The 27,966-nt window shown below is 34.1% G+C and overlaps 2 protein-coding genes across 7 annotated transcripts in view; one reads left to right on the top strand and one right to left on the bottom strand.

Annotated features, from left to right (window-relative positions):
- The window catches only part of Esco1 (establishment of sister chromatid cohesion N-acetyltransferase 1), a 76,250-nt gene extending 49,571 nt beyond the window's left edge, over nt 1-26,679 (top strand). For 5 of the 6 annotated variants that reach the window (XM_047526361.1, XM_047526358.1, XM_047526360.1 and 2 more), the window contains 4 exons: nt 12,308-12,397; nt 15,889-16,032; nt 18,551-18,738; nt 25,518-26,679. In XM_047526361.1, the coding sequence (XP_047382317.1) occupies nt 12,308-12,397; nt 15,889-16,032; nt 18,551-18,738; nt 25,518-25,665 (570 nt within the window). In that variant the 3' untranslated portion in view covers nt 25,666-26,679. Of the gene's footprint in view, nt 1-11,639; nt 11,764-12,307; nt 12,398-15,888; nt 16,033-18,550; nt 18,739-25,517 lie in introns of those variants that run through there. The other variant, XR_007105176.1, reaches the window with a different exon arrangement.
- Nucleotides 19,389-19,624, bottom strand: LOC124965452 (apelin receptor early endogenous ligand-like). Its single transcript, XM_047526368.1, has one exon. It carries the CDS (start codon nt 19,560-19,562, stop codon nt 19,398-19,400), a length of 165 nt encoding a protein of 54 aa, XP_047382324.1. The 5' UTR covers nt 19,563-19,624; the 3' UTR covers nt 19,389-19,397.
- Nucleotides 26,680-27,966: the final 1,287 nt, after the last annotated feature.

Below are 27,966 nucleotides of genomic sequence, written 5' to 3'. Positions count from 1 at the left end.
TGGAGATTCATCAGATTCTACCCAGTTAACAGTGGTTTAAATCATAGTATGTTTATTTTCTTAAGAAATTTGGTATGGTGTAGTCCTAGGGTGGTGCCAGTTATCAGTTCAACAGTGTCATCATGAATGCCATTTCTCCCATCCCAGTACACACTAAGCCTAACCCTGCTTAGCCTCCAAGATCAGACAAGATCTGATGCATTCGGGGTGGTATGGTTGTAGACAAATGATGGCTATTTCTCATTCAGCACTCTTGTCCTTAGTGTGGTGACTTCTCTGCTTCATAGTTGTTAACATCATGGACCTTAAAGTTTTGCTGTCCAGATTCAAAGCAGACATGGTTGTTGGAGTATTTTTTCAGAAAGTGTTCTTTCTTCAAGTGGTCTTTTTATCAGTGTTTATCAGCATTTTCCTAGACGCCCCCTTGTAAAATTTCCTTTGTTTCATTCTCCAGAAGTAGATATGGTAGCCACTAATTAGTTGTAAGAGAAGCTAGGAAAGCAGAAGTCTGGCAAAAATAAATAACATAATGATGATTGGTTTATGCCAGTGGTTCTCAAAGTAAGAGAATGGAATGTTTGTTGCATAACTTTCATTAGGAGGCATTTAAAAATGTTTGGAGTATTGTTGACATTTGCATAGGCAAGGGTCAGGAGTGCTAAATTTCCTGCAGTGTATATAACACTTCTTAAAAAGGCATATCCAACTGAAAATGTGAATAGCAGCACTGTTGAGAAAATCTGGCTTAGACTAATCATAATTTATTTTTGGGAATGCTTATGTTATCACCTAAACAAAATGCAAAGAACAAGGGGAGAGAATTACTGTGGGATAGACAAAGAACAGTGTTTTCTATATTATCATTACATATAGACATAATTTAAAGCATTAGTAACTGTATATTAAATGTAATTGATATGGACAGACTATTGCTATGAATATGGAATCCCTTTTTATTTAGCTTTTTTCTCATAAAATCACACCCATAACCATCCTCTGATTTATTGAAAAAGAAAGTAGTACAAGAACTTAGACATTATAAAGTAATATGAGAATCTAGGTACAGAATCAATCTTGTTATGTTCCTAATTTTTAAAAAGAATTATACATATTAGATGTTAATATATCTTATAGAAAATGAGCTCTAAACTTTCTTCCCCTGAACGATAGAGTTATTTTAATAAAGGTTTTACTACTTTATTTTGAATTCTTTTTCTTTTAATTGGCAGAGATTAAATGCCAAATAGTTCTAAGAGTCTTCCATTTTACCAATGAAAATGTTTTGCTATTCAGAATATATTAAGCACCTTTCTTGAAAACCTGTTTCTCAGGACCTCAATTTTCTTAGGAAATGTTAAAACTACCATAAAAATTACATATACCTATTCATATATAACATACACATGTCAGTATGTCTGTTGAAAAATACACATTGGTCTCTAAGCCATTGAGTTCTTTACAAAGTAATTTTTTTCTAAAATTGCATTTCAGTACCATTTGATCTTTAATTATGAAAAAGTGCTATTGAAAAAATTTTATTACCTTTTATCATATTACCTACAAGGAAAAGCATTTAAGTACTTTCTTTGTTTTTCTTTTTTCTTTTCTTTTTTTTGGGGGTGGGGGGAGGGTACCCAGAGGCACTTTATCATGGAGCCACATCCCCAGCCCTTTTTATTTCTTATTTCGAGATAGGGTCTCTCTAAGTTGCTGAGGCTGGCCTCACAAGTACTTCTTTTTTAACATGTTCTTTTAAGGGCATTTATTTTTTGTCATGGAGAAAAAAATTTTTTTCCACATTTCTTTCCTTTAAAAGATTTTAATTCAACTGTGTAGGATATAGCTCAGTGGTAGAGCAGTGGCCTAGCACATAGAAGGCCCAGGGTTTGATATTCCCAGCACTAAAAATAAAAGCATAGAAGAATAAAATAAAAGCATAGAAAAGTAAAAGCATAAAAGATTTTTTTGATGGTGGTGATTTTCAAATTTTTGATTCATCAACTCAAGCCTTTTTGAAAAAATTTATAAAAACTGTGTGTATACCTAGAAATGAAAAATTAAACTAGCATTATAAGCTAGAAAATGATGAAAAAAGAAAAAAGGCCTCCTGTCTTCCCTACCCCATTTCCAATGCCATTCTCCAGTGATTAAATACTTTTGTCTTCTAGTGTTTTTAACATAAATAAATAAATAATGCTACATGTGTGTAGCATATGTATCTCAAGCTACATATTAATTATAGTATATAATATTATTATAATATATAATTTATAATATTTATAAATGACATTTGACTTGCATTTTCTCCTTCTCTTCCTGTTTCTATCAGTTATAACCAAGTACTAAAGGTATCCTATATGTATCAACTTATTTAACTTTCTGAAACAGTGAAATACTGTTCATTCCTATATGAATTGTGAAACTAAGGCACAGTGAAGTTAAGATCTTGGTTTTATAAATAGAGGTTTCAATCCCTCAAGCTGCTCCAGCCTTTCAAAAATAGATGTTTATTGAATACTTCATTTGCCCCAAGCACTGTGCTATGTGTTTGGAATATAGTGGTGTGTCACACTGAGACTTAGGTTTTTTTGGGATGTGTAGTCTTTATAGCATGTCTCACTTTAGTCTGAATGGTCCAGTCATTATAAAGCTACAGATCCTTATTGCTTTATCATTGCTGGATCAAAGAAAATTGGTCCTAAGATTTATCAAAACAGATACTTATTGGTACAATAAGTTTTGAGGAAATTCAGCTTCTATTCATTCAGTTTAAATTTTGCAGAGACCAGAAGAATATTCCTGAAGTAGGTGCTGCTATGATAGTATACATAAAGAATTATAGATCTATAAACTACCCTTAGGAATGAGTCACATTAGCTGGGTGTGGTGCTGTACGTGTATAATACCAGTGACAGAAGGTTCACAAGTTCTAGGCCAGCCTGGGCAACTTAGCAAAACCTTGTCTCAAACTAAAATTAGAAAAAGTGTTGGAATGTAGCTCAGAGGTAGCACATTCCTGGGTTCAATTCCCAGTACTGGGGAAAAAAAAAAAAAAAGGAGTTCACTTTCAGAAGTATAAGCAAATAAACTTCATTAAAGTTTAAACTTTAAAATTTCTGACTCTTAAGGTCTCTATAAGTCTAAAAGTGAAAATGCCAAGGGTGTATTCAGTGGTAGAGTGTCAAACCCCAGTAGCTGGGTGGGGGGTGGAAGGGTCATTTTTTTCTAAAATAAAATTAAAAATCTTATGTTCTTTGATTCCTAATCACTTATTTGATGAGTGAAAAAAATACTATACCATGGACTTTTGTTTTTCTGAATAGCATCTTTTTAATTATGAAAAAGTAATATAAACAGGTTGTTTTGTTTTTAGTAGTGAAGTCATTGAACTTGGGAAACTATAATCTGGAAATATTGTAGTGATAATAAACATGCCTGCAGATTTGATGGTTAAATTTAGATAATATTGTATTTAGTTATGCTTAAATAGACTGATTGATGTCATGACTGTTAAATGAGTCAATATTTAACACATCTTCATAGTTTTAAAGTTCCCAGAAAAATTTTCTTTCATAAATGTACATGATAAATAAGTTGAAACAAATTTCATTTATTGTACCTTGAGGGCAATGATAATGATAACAATAGGTAACATTGGTTGAGGGGTTCTTATGTACTACTAGGGACTGATTCAGTCATTTTACTTCTACACTATTTTAATCCTCAAAAAATCATGAGACTACATAGGTACAGTTAATTTATTTATAAATGAGGAAATAGGCAGAAAGAAGCATAAGTATTTGCCCAAAGTCATGTAGTAACTAATAGAATTAGCTCTGGATGCCTTGAGTAATAGATGAGGTTTTGCCATTTTATTTGAGTTTCAGCAAAATAATATTGTGTGTGCAGTATAGTTTAGCTCATAGAAATAAATTGACTAGTCCTTTTTAAACTAAAGCCCTGACATCCTCTTTGTTGTTCTGTTGAATTTTAATGATATAAAAATTTTGAGTGACGTTTGGCATGTTTTAGAATATTATTAAATTTATGATTGGAAATTGAAACCCATGTTATAATATCATTTTTGTTTAACTGTAGTCATATCAGTTTTTTCTCTCAGGGCCTTCCTTGATTTCTTCCTATTTCTCTCGGGCATTATGACTCTCCACATTATGGCTCTTTCCTTTTTGTTCCCTACATTTTTTTATTGGTGCATTATTAGTTGCACATAATAATGGGATTTGTTGTTACATATTCATACATGCACACAGTGTAACAGTATAATTCAGCCACTATCACTCCCCAGCACTTCCCACTTTCCACTTCTGGTCCCTTTCCTCTTCTTTAAAGTATATTTCTGAGTTGTTTATTTTTAATTAGTATAAATTCTCTTCTTGTAAACCAAATCGAACTGATGATTGTCTTGTACATGGGTCATAATTTTCTTTTTTAGTTCATTTTGTTCTTACCTGTAGGAACACTTTCAAATTATCATCTGTACCTTTCAAGCCCAGAAAAAATACTGCCTTTTCTATGAATCTTTTTAAAAAAATTCCTTTCTAATATCATTGAGAGTTTTATTCTCTTAAAATCATTATAAACCTTGCTTACATTATTTTGCCTTCTTTGGTAGGTCCCTGCTTCAATTTGCCAACTTTTTTATTCCCCCCTGAGGATTGAACTTATATTCTCTTATATGATAGGCAAGTTTCTTCCACTCAACCACATCCCTAGTTGGTGACTTTAAAAAATTTTTTTGAGAATTAAGAAATATATTTTATATACATATTGATATGATACCAGAAATGTTTATAAAAGAGTTTGGTTTGACTGCAGGGAAACTTCCTTTCAAACATATACCTTATCACATCTTGCACACATTTATATACTATTTAATTTTTCCAGTAGATTTGTAGGATTCTTGAAGTCATTGTGACATAAAAAGAAAAGAATGTGAGCAGGGCTGGGGATGTAACTCAGTAGTAGAACACTGTATAGCATGCTTAGGACTTTGGATTCCATCCCCAGTACTGTAAGAAAAAACAGAAAAAGAAAAAAAGTAGTAGAATGTGATCTTAAACTAGAAAGATGTGGTTCTCTAACGAGCTACCTACTACTTAGGTGACAGGAACAAATTTAAACTGCTTTCACTTTAAAGTTTTTTTTCCCCCCCAATCTGTAAGAAGTATTTTTATGGGATAAACTTTTTCTAGGTTAATTTTTTTATTCAGACATTTATTAACTAATTACTGTGCTCCAGGATCATAGTTTTTTTTTTTTCCTAAAAAATTTTTAGTAAAAAGATAAACAGATCTTTCCTTCATGTAAATTCACAGATCAATGCAAAAGATAGTTAAGTAGATGTATTTAAATATGGAAAATTCTAGAGTAGTAGTATCTTAGAATGTATTTTCTTCTGAGTGTCAATATAATCTTCTTCAATACAATCTTATTTTATCTCATAGTGTGAGATGCCTAACATTCATGTAATAGATATTGTTTATTCTTTCTGTAGAATTCACTGTTCTAGGTACTAAAGAGATCATAGTTTTATATAATATGTTATCACCATATAAATATAATGCCCAGTGCTATCAAGATTATCATATATCATTTTCAAATTGAAAAGGAATATGAAATATGTAAAGGCCAATGAAGACCAGCATTTCCTTTAATCAAGCATTATTTGTTAAAGAAATACATCCCGAGGTTATATTTTATGATATGCAATACTATATATCAATGGACATGTTCATTGTAACATCAAGTAGGAAACCAAACAAGTGACTAAAAGCATTATACATGTAAAAAAAATAGGTTAAAGGTTTATGGTGATTAACCAAAAATATTATATTTAGTAAAATTATATTAACAGAAAGGAATATTTTGGTACTACTAAAACTTGTACTTATCAAAATTATATAGAAACATGGAAATAAATTGTTTTAAAATTAAATAAAAAGAATGTACTGTGTGAATATAGAGCAGAGACAGAGTCCAGATTAACATCTAAGTAGAGTCAGAAAGAATTAAGTAGAAGTCCCTTGAACTCCAGGGCATAGAGCAAAGGCATAGCAGGCCAAGAGAACTAATAATGTGAGAGATAGGGGAAATTAAGTATTTTATTATGAACTTATGATTGTGTCATGTGTTGGAAAAGCTGTAAGAGATGAGACTGGAAGAGGTAGATGGGAGGCCAGATCTTAAGTGACCTTGTAAGGTCTGAGGGTACTGAAGATTTAAAAACCCACGAGAAAAAAATATTAGTCACTATAATGATAATGGGAACTGTTATTTATTGGGGCATGTTATTGTGCTAGGCAGTGTGCTCAATATATTATGGTGTTTTCTTATTTAGCTTCTCAACAATTTTGTGTTGTGGTTCTACCATTTTATAGGTGAGAAAACCAAAATTTAGAGAAATTATTTGAGCAACGCAGCATAGCTGATAAGTACCACCTTGAATTCAAATCCAGCTCTTCGGGTTTTTTTTTTTTGGGGGGGGGGGGTACCAGGGATTGTTCCCAGGGACCCTTAACCACTGAACCACATCCCCAGCCTTTTATATTTTATTTAGAAACAGGTTATCACTGAGTTGCTTAGGGCCTCGCTGAGTTACTGAAGCTAGCTTTCAACTCACAGTCCTCCTCCTTGAGCCTCCCAAGCTGCTAAGATTACAGGCATGTGCCACCTTGCCCTCTCTTTCTGATTTTTAACATCCTCTTACTACTGTGCTGTATTACCTGGATCCCATGTGAATTGCACTTGTGGTACGTGGTTAATACATATTTCCTAACTGAATTTCTCCATGTATTTGTCACTTAAAGTCTAATAGTAATATTTAAAACTAGGGCAGGGGGATGCAGGGGATTGGGTACTGGGGATTGAACCCCAGAGGTGTTTTGCCACTGAGCTACAATCCCCATTCCTTTTAATTTTTTATACCTATATTTTATTTATTTATTTTTATGTGGTGCTGAGGATCAAACTCAAGGATGCCTCAAGCATGCTAGGTGAGTGCTGTACCACTGAGCCACAAGCTCAGCCCCTCAGCCCTTTTAATTTTTTATTTTGAAACCAGGCCTTGGTAAGTTGCCCAGGATGGCCTTGAACTTGAGATCTTCCTTTATCAGCTTTCCATGTCTCTGGGATTACAGGTATGAGTTGTCATGTGCAGCATATCTAAAACTTTTTCAACACCTTTAGTGTCAATAGGGTCACATTGGCTACACACACACTTCATCGGTATTAACACAAGATTGTTTTTGCTAAAAAATTTCCAAAACATTCATTTAAAAATAGCTGCTTGAGCTAGTTAAGCATATTAACATTTTTATTATGCTATTTTTTTAAAGATGGAAAATAAGAAATACAGATAAACTAAAGGAGGGGAAATTTAAGCCACTCTACCATTACTCAGATCACCCTGTTTATATTTTTGGTGACTTAAAATATATGTTAATGAATATTTACATTTAAAATTCATTTTGCCAGGTGTAGTATGTGCCTGTAATCCCAGCAACTTGGAAGGCTGAGGCAAGAGGAAAGTTATTTCAAGAGTATAATTTTTTTTTCACTATGCAGTTTTTCTGCAGCGTATTGCCTTCTGTCTTGGGTATTGTCAAATAGAGCATTTGTCTCAATTTTGAATGAGTTCCTTTTAATTTCATTTCATTTTTGAAATTTTAAGATTTAATAGGTATGCTGTGGTACACACCTGTAATCCCACCTACCCAGGAGGTTGAGACCAAAGATTGCAAGTTTAAGGCCAGCCTCAGTAATTTAGTGAGAGCCTGTCTCAAAATATAAAATAAAAAAGAACCGGGAGTATACCTCAGTGTTAGAGTGCCCCGGTACCACAAAAACATAAAAATAAAATTCAAAACGTATGGTGTTTAACCCTAAAGCCACTTTTGTGCTCCTCTTGAAGTCACTATTTTCCCAGCCCTACGTCTAACTACTATACTGATTAGATTAATTTTACATTTATTTTTCTTTTCTAAATAGATGGTAGTTTAAGCACACCTTGGTCTTTGACAATAGGTGATTTGAATTATCAAAAGTAAATTCAATTAAGTAGTCTCTTTTCACCTGCCCACAGAATAATGAACTTTCATGTACCTTTCACCCACCCATCCACCTTCAACAATTTCAGTTCCTGTATGATCTTTTTTCTTCCAGCCTTCACAGTTGTTTTATTTTTTTTTTTTTTTAAGTTGGCAGTGGACCTTTATTTATTTATTTATTTGCAGTGCTGAGAATAGAACCCAGTTCCTTGCATGTGCTAGGCAAACACTGTGTCACTGCACCACAATCCCAGCCCCTTTCCATTTGTTTTTTGAAGTAAACCCAGGCATCATGTTATGTTAGTTAGATCTATCTACCTATCTTTCTTTCTTTACTTTCTTCCTTTATTCTTTCCTTCCTTCCATCCACCTAGGATTGAACCCAAAGGTGCTTAACCACTAAGTCACATCCCTAGCCATTTTTTATATGTTACTTAGAGACAGGGTGTCACTGAGTTGCTTAGGGCCTCACTAAGTTGCTTAAGCTAGCTTTGAACTCCTGATCCTCCTGCCTCAGCCTCTTGAGCTGCTGGGATTACAAGCATGTGCCACTGTGCCTGGCTTGTTAGATATTGCTAAAATGATGAAGATTACTGTTTTTTTTTCTTTTTGATTATGGGTGAACCTTTATTTGTGTGTGGTACTGAAAATAGAACCCAGTGCCTCACACATGCCAGGCAAGCACTCTACCACTGAGCCACAACCCCAGCCCCAAGATTATTGTTTTTAAAACACAGAAAAGCTTTAATGAATATAACCACATTTTAAAAAGTGAACTTAATATCAAGTATTCCATGGGGGTTAAAAAACTTCCCAAATATCTCATAATTTTCTATACTGTTAAAAGTAATATTGCATTGGTTAATGTGTCCCTTAAGTCTCCCCCCCTTTAAGTCTTTCTTAACCTGAAGGTTTTCCTTCAATCACTCTTTATTTTAGCTACCTTGCAAAATTTGTTGGCCTTTTTTTTTTTTTTTTTCTTTAAAGCTTGTGTAATTTGGGGCCTGGGGAGATAGCTCAGTCGGTAGAGTGCTTGCCCTTGTAAGCACAAGGCCCTGGGTTCAATCCCCAGCACCGCAAAAAAAAAACAACAACGACAAACTTTGTGTAATTTTTACTTCTGGGTGTTCTTTCAAATATGTGGTCTCAGCCAACCTTTTATGAAGGTGATTAGTAAGAACTTTTAAAATTGAGATATAATTGACACATAATTAAAAGCAGTGATCTTATGTGTTTGGTTGATGGATTTTGACAGTTGTATCCACCAGTGTATTCACCACCCAATGTATTTTGTTTTCATTTTGTGATCTTTTTTTGATGGAAAAAAAGGAGAAATCACTTCTGTTCTGAGGATCTAAACTTTAGAGTCACTACAACAGGGTGAAAAGAATATCATTATATCATTGCTTTCTGTTAAAAATACAAATTAGACTGGGCATGGTGGCATATGCCTGTAGTCCCAGCAACTCAGGAGACTGAGACAGGAGGATTGCAAGTTAAAAACTTTTCTCAAAAAAATAAAAAGGGCTAGGGATGCAGCTCAGTGGTCAAATACCTCGGGGTTCAAACCCCAGTAAATTCCAGTCCCCCAAAAAAGAGAAGAAAGAAAACAAACTATAAACCTCAACTTCGCATGAGAAATATAAATCAGATATGTAGAGCTTTTTCCTTTTAGCTGTCAGATGAATGAATTAAGAAAATTTGGTTTTGTTTTGTTAGCAGAGGTATATATGTGATATCTTAAGATATTAAGGTGAGACGAGTGAATGTACTTACTGCATTGGAATTTATGTCTGCAAAAAAAGTAGTGATTGTTCTTTTGCTATTGCTTTTTCCTTTCTACCCTTGATTTTGTCCTATCCTACATTTCATATTTCTAATTTGTTGAACTTGCTGCTTTTTTTCATATTGAAAAGATGACATTGCCCCAAGAACCAAAAATAAATGGGAATTGGGGGGGAAAAAGTTGTGGTTGTTCTGTTATTCCTCTGAATTACATGCATCTTGCCCCACACATTCCAGCTCTGTCTCCATTTCAAGCAACAGACTTCAGCTCTTCTAAATTCTCTAAAATCAGAAGAATTATGGTTATTGAGATCAACAAAGCATTAACTGAAGTTGAGGCACATAAATATCTTGAGTTATAGTATTTGACAGACATTATCCAACTTGGTTTCTTTCATCTTGCTTTGTTCATGACTTGAATTTATTTAACTTTGGAGATAGTTATTGATTGATTGCATTTTGTTAGACTTAGTTGCATTGCTCTTAGTTTGATATACCAATAGGAATGGAGAATGGAAGTTTCTAAGAGTTACTGACTCTTGCAATCATCTTTAATATAATAATCCTCTGATAACAGCCATTTTTTAGATTGCTTAGATTTGAAAACAGAATCAGAGTGCCAGTGATTTGCCCAAAATAGTATATCTACTAACTAGCAACAGGATCTAATCCTGTTACTCCAGAACTGTTAAAAAGTGTTCACTAAAATATGCCTTCTTCACACACATTAAATGAAGCTTAAGCAATAGTAATTCTGCCTCTCACAGTTCCTGCTTCTTACGTGTAAAGGGCTTTCATTTAGTACATGAAAAGGCTAGAATAATATTTATAATGTAAAATTGTATCATATTCAGTTGTGATAATTTTCCACATTGAAAATGCATGTTTCAAGAGGAAGTTTAGCAATTTGTCTAGTGCTTATAGTGTGTAATATTATGATATAAGAATAGCATTGTTTTTAAAGACAATTCGTAGGAAAATAGTTCATTGAATTGTCTTCAGATTATTTTACCTCAGGAAGTATGGCTTTCTTATAACTTGAAGTTTCTTAAATATCCATTTCTTCATTGAATTTATAGTTTAATTTTTTAAAATCTAGTTTCTTTTTGTGGAAAAATAGGTTCATTTAAAAGCTTTTTCTAAAAGCAACATTGTTAATATAAATTTCTTTTTAGATAGGTGTTTTTTATATCTTTTAAAAGTCATTTATATTCAGATCTGTATATTCAGATTGTCTTGTATGAATAAAGAATGTCTATGATTATGTTTCTGCTTCTTTGCAAATCTTGAGCATTTTATCAATCATAAGTAATTTTAATCATCTGATTTTTACTTTTCTTTTGGATGTTCTTACTTTGTAAACAAATTCTGGTTTTTAACATTTTAATCTAAATTGTTACATATATCAAGATTGTTACTAGAATTTTTGTCCCCAACTATGATCCCCCCAAAAAAATCCCCACAAAATTATTTTAGATTCCAACCTCCTTTCAGACTTGCTGTAGTATATAAAAAATTTAGTTGCCTTTTTCTTGGTTTCATTGAACTTTTGCCTTCTTACAAGAAAATAGAAATCAGAAAAAAGATCATTTTTTTCCAATACAAGGACAAATTGCTTTTGGAAAGGCCTTTTTATGTAAAGTTGGTTGGGTAAGACAAATGGAACAACTAGTTAAGCTCATTCCTTCTGTACTTATTTTGAACTTCAAAGTTCCTAGTTTAACCTCTGGTTCAGTCCCATCTTACTAGATTTAAGTGGCTTTTGTTTTGTTTTGTTTTTTCATGCAGGTTCTGCTCATTAATCACCACGAGTGTGGATCTGAAGAAGAGTTTATTACCTCTCTTTTTTTGAGTATGTTTAACTTCAGATACACACAACGTAGCCTCTCCTTCCCTATTAGATTCTTAGAAGGTAGTTATATTTTTTTATAGTCTCCTTCTTGTGGCTTTGATAGTTGTGATCAATAAAAATAAAAACTATTCCTTTCATACTGGGCTACTGCATGCAAATCAGTTCACTTAAAACCTCCTGGAGGTCTTTGGCATGCCAGACAAAAAAACTAAGAGTGTGTGTTTGTGGAGGTAACCATGTTCCAAAGAAATCTAAGCATTTAATTCTTTTATGAAGAATCTGGGAAAGTCATTCTTTAGGTTCTGGGAATCACTGACTTTAAGGGGCTTGCTTTTGGTGTGTGATTTTTCAAAGTCATTTAAAATGGGAATTGATATTAAACATTTTTTGTGGTAGTAGATATGTCTCTGAATAATAAACATTAATTAGCATTATAGCTACTGTATGCTTAACAATAGATGATTTATTATGCCTTTTTAAACATTAATGAGCATATATTTTTCATATTTCTAATTTTTAGACAAATTGATGTACTTTCCCTTTTGTACGTGAATAAGATGAATAAAATATGATGCATAAAATTCATCCTTCGTTTTATACCTAGGGCTGGAAGAAAGAAAGAATTCTGGCTGAATACCCTGATGGCAGGATAATAATGGTTCTTCCTGAAGACCCAAAGTATGCCCTGAAAAAGGTAAATTTCCAGTGAAATTTTTTACAGAATTGATTAAGGTCACTTACCAGCTAAACTAAAGAGGATAACATATTGGTAGCACAGTACATTTAAATACCAGTTCTGAAAACAAGAAATGATTATTTAAAAGGATACAGCCCATTTGAAAAATTGTGCCAAACCTTGCAGTAATCCAGAACATGTGAAATGAATTTTATGTTTTGGTACCAGGGATTGAACCCAAGGGCACTTTACCACTGAGATACATTGCCAGCCCTTTTTATTCTGAAACAGGGTCTTGCTTAGTTGCTTAGGTCTCACTAAATTGCTGAGGCTGGCCTTGGACTTGGCAGTCCTTCTGCCTCAGTTTCCTGAGTCTCTGGGCTTATAGGCATGTGCCACTCTGCCCAGCTGAAATGAATTTTAAATGAATTGATTATTGTCCAGTGTTATATTGATTTGAGTGGTTAAGTAGACGACAGGCTAGTTAATTGAGTTAATGAATAATGACCAGTAAGTGATCTCAAGAATTAGAATTAAAATTCAAAGTTGAGGCCTGAGAAAATAGCCTAGTGGTAGAGCTCATGCTTAGTGAAATCCTAAATCCCCAGCACCAAAACCAAAAAGTCATAATTTAGAAAATTTTAAAAAGTGAAATTCCATTCTAAGCATAAATTTCTTTTTTTTTCTGTGTCAGGGATTGAACTGGAGGCGCTTTACCACTGAGCCACATCCCAAGCCTTTTTTTTTTTTTTTTTTTTTTTTGCGGTGCTGTGATCGAACCCAGGACCTTGTGCTTGCAAGGCAAGCACTCTACCGACTGAGCTATCTCCCCAGCCCTCTTCCCCAGCCTTTTAAAAAAAAATTTTTTTTGAGACAGAGGCTCGCTAAGTTGCTTAGAGCCTCTCTAAATTGATGAGGCTGACCTTGAACTTGTGATCCTCCTGCCTTAGCTTCCTGTGCCTCTGGGATTACAGGTGTGCGCCACTATGCCCAGTTCTAAGTGTAAATTTCTAAAAGCTTATTATAGAAGATATTTAAAAGTCGGTCATAGAAAAACTGAAATTAAACATGAGGTAATTATATTTTTAAGGATAAAAAAGATGCATCCCAATTTATAAACACAATGTAGAAAACTTGAAATTTCCTCTTATCTAGTGTTAGCTAAGTTCACCTTAGGTCCATACTTTGAGGGTTGAGTTTACTGTGTTTAGAAATGAACTAAAGAGATAATAAAACCTGTAGCTATTTTGCATATAGAGTATCTCAAAAGTCAGGAACCATAGGATAAACTTAATTGTTAAATAATATGTTGAGCTAGGGATGCAGCTCAGTGGAATACTGCCTGCTTAGCATTTGATATGCTTGGCATCCCTAACAAGAAAAAAAAAATTATCGCACTTTCAAACAATATACTCAATGGGGCTGGGGATATAGCTCAGTTGGTAGAGCGTGCCTCACAAGTATAAGGCCCTGGGTTCAATCCCCAGCACCGCAAAAAAAAAAAAAAAAATGTATATATATGTACACAATGTTTTTCTTCATTGATGCTTTTTCAGGAGAAATACCTCATAATATAAATAATGGGTCTAGTTGTTTAGAGTGTGTCAAAAATTTATCTGAAAACATAATGGGAATAATTTATTTACTGAACTTTAATTTCACAACCAGACATTTAAATTTAGGAATACTTCACCTGAAAAAGACATTGAAGGAGAACATCTATTATTTGAAAATGTAGTTAGCATTCTACTTAAGGTAAAAATTTATTCTGTGGATTCTGACTTTTCAGATCCCCTGTGTATCTGGGCAATCCCAGATAATCAGATAAGCCCCTGCATTGCTTGATAGTATAGACAGTAGCATTTAGAATGAAACAAAAACAGGCCCAACTGTCTTGTATTCAAAACTTTGATCCTTACACAAAAATAAATACTTGTTTAATAAGTAAATTGTGAAAAATAGTGGAATTTTTGCAATTCCAATTATTATTGAAAAATGCACAGTGAGAAGTTTGCTACAACTACCTTATATGGCAGACATTCTTATTGAGTCCTTACATTAAATGTTAATTTCCTAATTTTAGTTTCTCAGGACAAAAATTTTGATTACCTGCTATTCAGTATATTATTAGTTAATAACCCATAGTAGGTTAAAAGTTAAACTCGAGGGAGTTGTGAGCAACTTACCTTTAGGAACTCAGTTAGGAACTGTAGGGCTTTAAAGGATTAGGAAGATTTTGTTTTCTTCACTGAGTAAGCATTGTGTGTTCTGGTATTCTGCATGTCCAGAGAATGAATAGTGATCTGTCCTAAGGGTTATTTACATTTTAATCTTAGTGACACAAATGAATGTTTATTGGACTGAACATTTGCAGTGTTTTTTCATCTGAGGAAGGAACTAATGTGTGAGTACCTGCAGAGGTCTTAACTTTGAGGACTACAAAAACTTTATTGTATTTGACCTTGCCTCATTCTAGGAGGTAACCTGGAAGATGCCATGGTAACATTTGGGTCACACCCCTTGTCCTTGATTTTCTAGATGTTTAATATCTGACAAGGGAAATTACTTAATCTTTGAGTTTTATTTCTTCTATATGTAAAGTCAGGAACTATAAACCTCTACAGGATGTTGGATTTAAATGAAATAATATTTGTATGTTTTTGTTGTTGTTTTGAGACTGGGTCTTCCTAGATTACCCAGTCTGCTGGCCTTGAATTTAAGATTCTCCTGCCTTAGCCTCCTGAGCAGTTAAGATTACAGGCATGTACCACTGTGCATGATATATTTTTGATGAGGTGGTATATTTTTGGCCCATAAATGATTCAGTAGGAGAAGTAAAAGAAGAGGTTCTTTCCTTTGTGTTCCTTTTTATTTTACTCACGAGTGCTCCCCGCATTCCGTATCTAAATTATATCTCTCCACCCATCTCTTCCTTTCTTTCCTTTTTTATAGCACTGGGGATTGAACCCAGAGGTGCTTTACTACTGAGCTACTTCTCCAATCCTTTTTGTTTTTTGTTTTGGGATAGGGTCTTGCTAAGTTGTTGAGGTTGACCTCAAACTTGTTATCCTTCTGCCTCAGCCTCCCAAGTCAATTGGATTACAGGCATTCGCCACTGCTTGACTGATGAGAACACTAATTCAGACTTGGGAAGAAAAGTAGCTCACTTGCCTTGCTGAAATTCTGGTGATGATCTATCCAGTTCACAAATCCATGATCCTGCTAATAGGAAGCCTTAATGTTCTTTAAATTAGCCTATGTAGGTGCTCTCACCCCTCTTTTTTTTTTTTTCCTGTACTGCTGGCCTTGACATCACTCTCCAGTTTTTCCCTCATTTTGCTAAGTTGGTCTGTAAGGTTCAGAAAACAGTTTCTCATAAGTATAGTCATCCTTTTTAGAAGATATCCTGCGTGGAATAAATAGTCAACTTGTGTTGATATGTATATATTTTTTTACATTTATATAATACTTTCACTGTTAAAAAAAAATTATTGTTCTTTATTTGGCAGGTTGACGAGATTAGAGAAATGGTTGATAATGACTTAGGTTTCCAACAGGCTCCACTAATGTGCTATTCCAGAACTAAAACACTTCTCTTTATTTCTAATGATAAAAAAGTGGTTGGCTGCCTAATTGCAGAACATATTCAGTGGGTAAGTGACTTTTAGAGTGCCCATAAGTAGTTTGATGTTTAATGCATTACTATATAATTTTGAGTAGTATAATCCCAATAATTTGTTGTACATTTAGGTAAGGAAGAGTGTGACTGCAAGAAATCTTCTTTGTTAATTGTTTAATGTAATGGGGTTGTATCTTACATGGGAATTGGGAATTAGTTTTTCAAGTCAGAAATTCTTTAAAAAAAAAAAAAAAAGAATTATTTTTTAATACTGGGGATCGAACCCAGGGGCACTTTACCACTGCGCCACATCCCAACCCTTTTTATTTTTTTATTTTGAGACAGGGTCCCCCTGCCTCCACCTCCTGAGTTGCTCAAGTCAGAGATAATTCTATAGAATCAGAAGTACAGTTAAGGTTTTTTTCTGACAGTTCTGTGTTGGATATTAATGTAATATCTTTCTCAGTCCCTCCAGCACTGGACTCAATCAAGTGCAGACAAACTATAGTGGGTAAAATGTGGCCTGTTCTTGTAGGTAAGATTTTATTGTAACACAGCCACACCCATTTGCTCACTATTTGTCTGTGGCTGCTTTCATAGGTGAATATTTGCAAAAAGACTAAGTGGACTTTATTTTATTTATTTGTTTTTATGTGGTGCTGAGGATCGAACCCAGTGCCTCACACATGCCAGGCAAGTGCTCTACCACTGAGCCACAACCCCAGCCCCTAAGTGGACTTTGATGCTTATTGTATTTATTATTGGGGCCTTTATAGAAACTTTGCTACCCCTGGAACAGGTCACCACTTCAAGTGGTTGAGCTCTGTTATGAGTAGTTGTTTTATTTTTAGGAGGCAAACTGTATAAGAAATAAACTGATAGTAGTAAAGGGTGCATTCATATTATAAGTGTTATTTATTTAATACATGAGACCAACATAAGAGAATGGAAGCTTCTGAACTCCCTAGTCATCCTCACTTTGAGGTATAACTGAATTTATTTTTAGTCAAGTTCTTATAAATTCAATGTGTACATCATGTATGACTGCAGTTCAGTTAGTATTTCTAGCATATTTTAAAAGGTGACTGCAAATGTGTGCTTTGTCATAATATTTTTAGTAGAGTAAAAAACCAAAAACAAGTCTACATGAATTAATTTCTCTATGTTAAGCTACATGTTTTAAAAATTTAGTCTGAAATTGTGTAGTTCTTATGAACCTTGCTAGGATAACCTTGCTAGGTTTTAAATAAATAGCTACTAAGTTTTAAAATTTTTAATTGCTTTTGTTTTTTGTGAGAAGTGGTATTGGAATATTAATTCAATGTAAAATGATTCACAGAATTCTGCCAGAGATTGAGTTATTTTTTACATAGTATAGCCAAGAATAGAAATTTTTGAAATTTCTATTCAACATAGTTCCATAAGTGACTTTAGGCAGTGTTGAAACTAGAAGGTAGCTATGTAATGTTAGTATTAATTGTTTTGCATAATGACTTTTTATGCTTTGTACCTTGTTTCATTAGGAGGCTGATCAGATTCTTTTTTGACAGCCAGATTGACAGAAGAGATATATGTTTTTTTTTGGGGGGGGGGGGTGCTGGGGATCGAACCCAGGGCCTTGTGCTTACAAGGCAAGCACTCTACCAACTGAGCTATCTCCCCAGCCCCAAAATATATGTTTTTTAAGTTTTTTAAAAAAATTTTTTTCCACAATGTTTTATTGATACATTATAGTTGTACATAATGATGGAATTTATTGTTACATATTCATACCTGCACACAATATAACAATAGAATTTGGCCCATATCACTCCCCAACACTAATTACTTATTTTAAGAGATCTGAGTGTGAGAAAACGACCTTTTAAATTCTTGATTTTTCAACTATCCCTATACCTAGTTCTTAAATAGCTGTGAAGCCAAGAACTATAGCAACCTTCACAGGAATATTTATTATTACTGCTGAGTTATGAACTTTTTTTTCCCCCTTGTGGTAATGAGGATCAAATCTAAGGGTGTAGCACATGCTAACAAGTGGTTTATCACTGAGATACATCCCCTTTTTAAATTTTATTTTGAGATAAGGTCTCACTGACTTGCCTAGGCTGGCCTCTAACTTGTGATCCTTCAGCCTCCCAAGTAGTTGGAGTTATAGGCATGAACCACTGCCCCTGGTGTAAACATGTACTTTTGCTGGTCCTTAGAATATAGGAGCTGGAGAGAACTGGCATTTAGTGATGATAAAATGCTTTGTACATGTTACTTAATTTAATCTCTCAATGAGAGATGCTGGATATCCCCAGTTTTTATAAAGGTGAGGTACCCAAAGTTAGAGGAACTAAGTTACTTTATCTCATGATCATATAACTAGTAAGTCAAGTAGAACAGAATGCAAATCCAGATTTGTCTGTTTCCTAAAAATGAGAGTGAAACGTGTGGTTCCCATAGTTTGTTAAGAAACCAAAAGTATTTACCTCTGGAAGATCAGTTCTAGATAATTGCCAGTTAATATTCTCACTATAAAACTTTCCCCCTAATTTTGACATCATCAGGGCTACAGAGTTATAGAAGAGAAACTTCCAGTTACCAGGTCAGAAGAAGAAAAAGTCAGATTTGAAAGGCAAAAAGCCTGGTGCTGCTCAACATTGCCAGAGCCTGCAATATGTGGGATCAGTCGAATATGGGTATTCAGCATGATGCGTCGGAAGAAAATAGCTTCTCGCATGATTGAATGCCTGAGGTAACTTGCATATAATTCTTAAAATCATTTGTAGTAATTTAGGATCTAAGCAGTTTTAGTGTAAAAGATTGGTTATTTAATTATAATTTATAACATAAATTAATAAAAGTATAAATATATAAATTAATAATAAATATAAAGTATAAATTTTTGCTATCAGTATATGATCTCTCAGTACTTTTTGTGTGAAGTTAATTTGAGGAGGAAGAAACTAGGTTAAATATTATTAAACCATTTTGACTTGGTTATTTGTACCTGTGATATCAGGCCAATATATAGCTGCATTCGGTACTGGAGAATTTTTTTTTTATTTTAGATTTAGCATTTATCGTAAGAATTACCCAAACATATACAAAGCAAATACTGTAATTCTTGCATTTTTTACCTATATAGAATTCTAAGACATTAAAAGAGGTTTTTCTTTTTGATCAATTAAGAATAATTGCAGAAAAACATGAGTGATTTTTGTTAAGTAGGCAGATGAATAACCAGGAAGAAGTCCTGTGAACTAAAATTCCATTCTGGTACAACTCCTTTTAGTATGATGAAGTCTGACCCATCCCTCTATTGCCATAATGAAGTTCTTTTGGGTGGTTGAGATCTCTCCTTCATTCCTCTTCTTCTGGTAGACCTAGTGAAATCAGCTAGAGTTCTGTATCTCAGGGGAAGGGGACTCGGGAATGGAGAGGCATACATCTTCTTTGAAGACAGTTATGTCTGTGCAGTTTTCTTCTCAGGGCCAGATTAGCTGGTCTTTGTCCATGGATAAGGTGAAGACTCATCATAAAAATTAAAAACACACAAAAAAATTGTTGAAATCTCATTTTCCTGCCACATGCAAGTGAAGCAATAGCTCTTAAAGTAAATGAAACAATCTGTAAATAGCCTGTGCAATATCTGTGTGGCTTTCCTCACATTCTAATGACAAACCTCAGAGGACTGCCAGCTGCATTTTCCAGAAAGGTTAATGATTACATCAGACCAGTACTGGAGAATTTTAAGTATAACCAAAGAAATATGGAAAGTTTCTTGGGAGTTAACTTTTAGAGAAATATTTTTTAATTTAAGAATATTATTAGTAAACTAAGTGTCTTATTAGTTTTTCTTCTTTCATCTCTTGATTGTTTATCAAAGGCATAAAGAGGAGACACAGACAAATTATAGGTTTGGGTTTTTATTTTTAAGGCACTTTGATAAAAGATTAATGGAGAAAGTTAATCATTCCAAGATGTTTTCTAGGTTGGTTCATTTTTTTGTTTATGGGAATCTTTGTCTACTCTTATCTTTGGGTGTAGCCTTCAAATAATCAATTATTATTAAAAGCGAGATCTGAAGGCTCTTAAGATCTTAGATCCTTAATATATGTCTGGTCTCTTTCCCTTAATTAATTAATTCATTAATATTTGTTCTAATTAGTTGTACTTGATAGTAAGGATGCATTTTGACACATCATACATAAATGGATATAACTTCTCATTCTTCTGGTTGCACATGGTATAGAGTTACACTGGTCCCCTTATTTTATTAATGAGTCTTGATTCAGAAGAATTCAGCTCTTACTTGCTCTTTTTTTTTTTTTTTTTTTTGGTGCTGGGAATTGAACCCAGGGCTTTGTGCTTGCAAGGCAAGCACTCTACCAACTGAGCCATATCCCCAGCCCTTATCTACTCTTACCTACTCTTTACATGATAAAGATGCATGTTTGTTTTTAGTTTTCATAACTAATCCTGGAAAATGAGCTGATTAGATAAATAGTAATCCTAATGGAGAGTATTTTCCCCTCCTGTAAATCTTGTGGCACCTATAAATAGCTCTAGTTCATGATAAAGTAAAATAGTATAGGAGTTGTATTTATTCTGTGACAGAATAAAACACAGAGGGAGCTTACTCCCTATCTATTTATAGTTTTTTAATTTACTGTTCCTTTGTATATGGTTCTCCTATTATTAGTGTTCAGAACTCCTTGTGAAGATTAAAATATGAAAATTCTACTAGTAGACTCTGTCTTAGCTGTGTTAACAAATGTTTTTAATAATGTCTTTATTTGAAATATATACCATAAAATTCATTTATTTAAAGTTTTACACTTCAATGGCTTTTAGTGCATTCAGAAGACTATGCAACCATCACCACTGTCTGATCAGGATATTTCTCTCACACCACCCCTAAAACCCCATTCCGATTAGCAGTTATTCCCTGTTTTCTCCTATCCTCACACCCTGGCAACCGTCAATCTACTTTGAGACTCAATGCATTTGCCTACTCTTAACATTCATATGAATGGACTCCTACCTTTTGTGAATTGTTTCTTTTACTTGGCATAATGTTTTAAAGTGTCATCATGTTGCAGCATGCATCAGTGTGCTGAATTCTTTTTGTTTTTACACTGATACATAATAAAACCCTATGTAGTAGTACACATGTTATTTATCCATTAATTTGTGAACATTTGGGTTGTTTTCATTTGTTGGCTATACCACTGCTATGACCATTCATGTACAAACTTTTCTGTTGGATGTATACTCAGAAGTAGAATTGCTGGACATATAGTGTGTATTTATTGTTTTGAGAAACTGCCAAACTTTTCACAGTGTCTGTACCATTTTACAATCTTAGCAATGTATGAGGACTCATAATTTCTCCAACAATACTTGTTATGGTTTGTCTTTTTTTTTAATTAATTAATTAATTTTTAAATTTATTTTTATTGTAAACAAATCGGATATATGTTGTTTCTGTTTGTACATGAAGTAACAGCATACCATTTGCGTAATCATAAATTTACATGATGTTTGATTCATTCTGCTGTTTCCCCCCGCCCCCCATCCTCTTTTCCCTCTATACAGTTCCTCCTTCCTCCATTCTTGCCCCTCTCCCACCCCCCATTATGTGGCATCATCCGCTTATCAGCGAGATCATTCGTCCTTTGGCTTTTTGAGATTGGCTTATCTCACTTAGCATGATATTCTCCAATTTCATCCATTTGCCTGCAAATGCCATAATTTTATTATTCTTTATAGCTGAGTAATATTCCATTGTATACATATATATATACCACAGTTTCTTTATCAATTCATCAATTGAAGGACATCTAGGTTGGTTCCACAGTCTGGCTATTGTGAATTGAGCAGCTATGAGCATTGATGTGGCTGTATCTCTGTAGTATGCTGATTTTAAGTCCTTTGGGTATAGGCCCAGGAGTTGGAATAGCTGGGTCAAATGGTGAGTCCATTCCAAGTTTTCTAAGGCATCTCCACACTGCTTTCCAGAGTGGCTGCACTAATTTGCATCCCCACCAGCAATGTATGAGTGTACCTTTTTCCCCACATCCTCTCTGACACTTATTGTTGCTTGTATTCTTGATAATCGCCATTCTAATTGGGATGAGATGGACTCTTAGTGTAGTTTTGATTTGCATTTCTCTTATTACTAAAGATGGTGAACATTTTTTCATATGTTTGTTGATTGCCTGTAGATCTTCTGTGAAGTGTCTGTTCATATCCTTAGCCCATTTGAGGGTGATTGGGTTATTTGTACTCTTGGTGTAGAGTTTTTTGAGTTCTTTATAGATTCTGGAAATTAGTGCTCTATCTGAAGTATGAGTGGCAAAGATATTCTCCCACTCTGTAGGCTCTCTCTTCAAGTTGCTGATAGTTTCCTTTGCTGAGAGAAAGCTATTTAGTTTGAATCTCTCCCAGTTATGGATTCTTGCTTTTATTTCTTGTGCTATGGGAGTCCTGTTAAGGAAGTCTGATCCTAAGCCAACAAGGTGAAGATTTGGACCTACTTTTTCTTCTATAAGATACAGGATCTCTGGTCTGATTTCAACGTCCTTGATCCATTGTGAGTTGAGTTTTGTGCAGGGTGAGAGATAGGGGTTTAGTTTCATTCTGTTGCATATGAATATCCAGTTTTCCCAGCACCATTTGTTGAAGAGGCTATCTTTTCTCCATTTGCATATTTTTGGCACCTTTGTCTAGTATGAGAAAATTGTATTTATTTGGTTTGTGTCCGTGTCCTCTATTCTGTACCATTGATCTTCCTGTCTATTTTGGTGCCAATACCATGCTGTTTTTGTTACTATTGCTTTGTAGTAGAGTTGAAGTTCTGGTATTGTGATACCCCCTGTTTCATTCTTCCTGCTAAGGATTGCTTTAGCTATTCTGGGTTTCTTATTCTTCCAGATGAATTTCATGATTGCTTGCTCTGTTTCTGTAAGGTACGTCATTGGGATTTTAATTGGAATTGCATTGAATCTGTATAGCACTTTTGGTAGTATGGCCATTTTGACAATATTAATTCTGCCTATCCAAGAACATGAGAGATCTTTCCATCTTCTAAGGTCTTCCTCAATTTCTTTCTTCAATGTTTTGAAGTTTTCATTGTAGAGATCTTTTACCTCTTTGGTTAGATTGATTCCCAAGTGTTTTTGTTTTGTTTTTTTTGTTTTTTGTTTTTTTGTTTTTTTGTTTTTTTGAGGCTATTGCAAATGGAGTTGTTTTCCTCATTTCCCTTTCAGACGTTTCATCGCTTGCGTATAAAAATGCTTTAGATTTATGCTTGTTGATTTTATAGTCTGCTATTTTGATGAATTCATTGATGAGGTCTAGAAGTTTTCTGGAAGAGGTTTTTGGATCCTCTAAATATAGAATCATGTCATCAGCAAATAGTGACAGCTTAAGTTCCTCTTTTCCTATTCATATCCCTTTAATTTCTTTAGTCTGCCTAATTGCTCTGGCTAGAGTTTCGAGGACAGTGTTGAAAAGAAGTGGTGAAGGAGGACATCCCTGTCTTGTTCCCGTTGTTAAAGGGAATGGTTTCAGTTTTTCTCCATTAAGAATGATGTTGGCCATGGTTTGTCTTTTTTTATTTTAGCTATCTAGTGGTATGCAGTAGCAATTCATTATGGTTTGGATTTGCATTTTATGGTAACTAATGTTGAATATCTTTTCATGTGTTTATTATTGGCCATTAATAGATCTTCTTTAGAGAAATGCCTATTCATATCTTATATCCCTTAAAATGTTATCTTGTTGAGTTGCAGTAGTTTTTTTATGTATTCTGGATACAAACAAGTTCCTTACTATAAGTATGATATTTTCTACCATTTTTGTGGTTGTTATTTTCTTCTTGTTGATGATATCCTTTGAAGTACAGTAATTTCTCATTTGGATGAAGTCCAGTTGTTATTTTTTGTCATTTATTTTTTTGTTATATTTAAGAAGCCATTTTCTAATCCATGGCCACAAAGTTTCATTCCTGTCTTATTCCTAGAGTTTATAGTTTTAGTTCCTACATATAGGTCTTTGATCAATTTTGAGTTCACTGTCGTATGTGATACGAGGTAGGATATCATGTATGGGTATACTTCTTTCTTTTGCATGTGGATATTCTGTTCTCCTATCACTATTGTTAAAAGGACCAGTCCCCCCCAACCCCCTACACACATACAGTGGTCAGTCTTGGTGTGATTATAAAATGTTGTTGACTGTATGCCAAGATTTATATCTGGTCTCTATTCTTTTTTTTTTTTTTTTTTTTTTTTGGGGGGTGGGGCAGGTGAATAGTGCTGGGGATTGAACCCAGGGCCTTTCATATACTAGGCAAGGCAAGTGCTCTACTATTGTGCTATACCTCAGCTTCCATTGATCTGTGTATATCTATCCTTACACCAAGTATTGAACTCTGTACTTTTATAGTATGTTTGGAAATGAGAAAATATGAGTAATTCAGCTTTGTTCTTTTTTTAAAGTTGTCTTGGTTATTCAGCATTCCTTGTGTTTCTGTATGAATTTTAGGATCAGGTTGTCAGTTTCTCCAAAGAAGCCAGCTGTAGATCAGCTTCCGTGTACTAATACCATTTTAAAGATTCTAAGTCTTCTGAGATGTCTTTGTATTTGTTAGTTCTTTCATTTCAACAACACTTAATAGTTTTCAGTTTCTAGGTCTTTCACTTCTTTTGTTAAATTTATTACTAAGTATTTTATTCTTTGTTGTTTTAAATGGAATTTTTTTCTAAATTTTATTTTTGGATTGCTCATTGCAAGTGTATATATTGCAAGCAAATACTGATATTTGAATACCAGTCTTAAATATGCAATCTTGTTGAACTCACTTATATCTTTTTTGTGAATTCCTTAGGATTTTCTATATTCAAGATCATATTACCTGCAAAAGACATAATTTTTTAAATTTTTAAAAATTTAATCAAAAAATTGTTTTTGGTAGTACTGAGGATTGAACCAAGAGCTTTGTGCATGCTAGGCAAGCACTTTATTTAGCACTGAGCTACAACCTTAGACCAAAAGGGATCTTTTTTTTTTTTTTTTTTTTTCCTTTCTACTCTGGATGCCTTTATTTTCTTTTTTCTCATCTAATTGCCCTGGCTAGAGTCTCCAGTATAATATTCAAGAGACAAGAACCACCTTATCCTGTTCCTGATCTTTGAGGAACAGTTTTCAGTCTTCTACCATTAATTAAATCTGATGGTCTTTGATGTCTTTGAAAGTTGAGGAATTTCCTTCTTGTGTTAGTTGTTGAGTATTTTTATCATGACAAGATGGTGGGTCTATGTTTTTTATTGTTGTTTGTACTGAAAATTTTTAAATTTCAAGTAATTGATAATATTTTAGAAGCACAGTTACTTCAGTAGAATAAGATATTATCTAAAAGTCTTTCTAGTCAAAATGAATTTGACAGTTTTTTATTTTAAGATTAGAAATAATATTAATTTTTTAACTTTCCACATTCTCCCCCCCCCCCCCTTTTTTTTTTAATAGGAGTAACTTTATATATGGCTCATATTTGAGCAAAGAAGAAATTGCTTTCTCAGATCCCACTCCTGATGGAAAATTGTTTGCAACACAGTACTGTGGCACTGGTCAATTTCTGGTATATAATTTTATTAATGGACAGAATACCACTTAAACAAATCTTGCCTTCAGTGCTAGAAGACATCTGTTGAAGAGAATGGATTGGTTGCTGACTTTAACCAGGAACTAGGGCCATTTTTATTACAATGAACTCAGGACTGGCAACAACCACTTGGTTGTTCCATTTTCATAAAATTGGAAACAATGCAGTAATAGCTTATTATTGTTTTGTTTTTTAAAGAAGATATTTTATTATCTTTTACAGAAATTTATGATTGATGTATTTTATCTATAGTTATTTAGACATGTTTACATGCAGCAGATAATTGTTCATAGTGGACTGAAAACTAATGCAAGGACTATGGTCTCAGTGATAAGTATATTTTGAAGTTCTTAATATGGAAATATACCAGTGTAGCTTGGTACTGTATTTTTTTATACTGATCTGCTGATACCAGTTATAGGTTTAAAGATTGTATTTTCGCAGAGTGGAAACCAGTGTTTTTGAGTGATTCAAGGAGGTTTCAGTATTATGTGTTTAGAAATTTGACGCTAATTCTTAAAAGGCCTCATATATACTTTGAAGAAATCCCTAAAGGAAAAGAAAGTTCCAAATAAGCAGAGAGAATTTGGAATAGTGAACTTTTCCTTCCATTTCTCTCTCCTATCCTTGATGGCTCAAATTGTAAGAGGGTAAAATTTGAGGTTTTCCTTCTTTTTAGAGCTACAAATGGCTAGAATTATGAAGGGTACCTTCTAAGTTCATTATTTCATTTTGAGTGTACCTTTTTTTTATGGCAACTTTTGCCAAAACTGGGCTGTTAACACTCAAAAAGGTTTATAAAAATATGGAATAGTTGTAAGCTAAATATGGATGACTTGGTATCTGCTGTGTTATTCCTCAAAAATACTGCACTGAGTATATGCCCTCGTTACTGGACTTCATTTTGATACTTGTCTATCCTTCATAGTGCCCTCTACTTTTAAAGGGTTTATATGTTGAAAAACTGCTGTGGCCTTTTATGATCTGTATATAATGTAGAATAAAATAATAAAATACTTGCTAGTCTTTTCTAAGTGATAAATGTACTAAGATAATGTTGTTTTGTTGTTTGTGCTTATTCAGGGAGTTTCTTAGGTTTAAGTTCTTGAAATAAGTTTAAAACACTGGGTTCTTTGTTCTTAAAAGGTAGTTTTCACCAGTTTGCCCGAGGATCATTATGTCATCAGCAACTCTGCTAAACTTTGTCTCCAAAAGGCAGAATCCTTTTTGATTATTTTAGTAACATTGCACTTTTCTGATCTTTCAAAGAAATAAAGGACCATAGCCCAAGGATGAAGAATCACTATGGTTCCACTTAGATTATTATTTTTTCATTATTTGGGGGGGGATGGGTACTGGGGATTGAATTCAGGGGCACTCAGCCACTGAACCACATCCTTGGCCCTTTTTTGTATTTTATTTAGAGATAGGGTCTCACTGAGTTTAGTGCGTTGGTTTTGCTGAAGCTGGACTTTGAACTCATAATCCTTATTCCTCAGTCACCTGAGCCACTGGGATTACAAGCATGCACTACTGCACCTGGCTCAGTTAGATTATTTTTATGAGTTTAAATAATTGCATCTCCCTTAAAAACTGACCAAAATTGAGGACTTTAATATTAATAGGTGTACATTTTATCCCCCTGTAGATTTGTGCTTTTATTATTTACAGAGTGGTGTGAGACTGTACTTTTTATATGAGTAGAACAGTTAAGACAGAGTAAATAATTCCTTCTGACTCATCATAATAGCCTGACTCGAAACTCTTCTAGTCATCCCTGGTCTCATTGTTTGCTTGCATTTTGTTTTGTTTGATTTTGGTACTGGGGATTGAACCCAGGGGTGCTTAACCACGGAGCCACACCTCCAATCCCTTTTTATTTATATATATATATTTATTTTTATTTTGAGACAGTTCTCACTAAGTTAAGTTGCTCAGGGCCTCCCTAAGTTGCTGAGGCTGGCCTCAAACTTGTGATCCACCTACCTCAGCCTCCTGAATCATTGGGATTATAGGTGTACACCACCGCACCCAGTCAGGTCCCATGAGGTTTCAAAACAAATTTTGGGGTACCATGCAGATCCTCTAGTATCTGGTTAACCTCATAATACAGATTCCATGTCCATATGCGCCATAATATACTACTTTTGATTGGCAAACCACACTTGGTTGTTTTAAGGAGACCTTGGGATAGATAACTCTCTGTCTGTCTCGCCCTCTCTCTCTCTCCCTGTACTGGGGATTGAACCCAGGGCCTTGTGCTTGCAAGGCAAGCACTCTACTAACTGAGCTATATATATATCCCCAGCCCTG

The sequence above is a fragment of the Sciurus carolinensis genome, chromosome 15 (assembly GCF_902686445.1).
Source record: "Sciurus carolinensis chromosome 15, mSciCar1.2, whole genome shotgun sequence".
In the NCBI taxonomy this organism is placed as follows: domain Eukaryota; kingdom Metazoa; phylum Chordata; class Mammalia; order Rodentia; family Sciuridae; genus Sciurus; species Sciurus carolinensis.
This window is presented reverse-complemented; position numbering and strand designations above follow the sequence as displayed.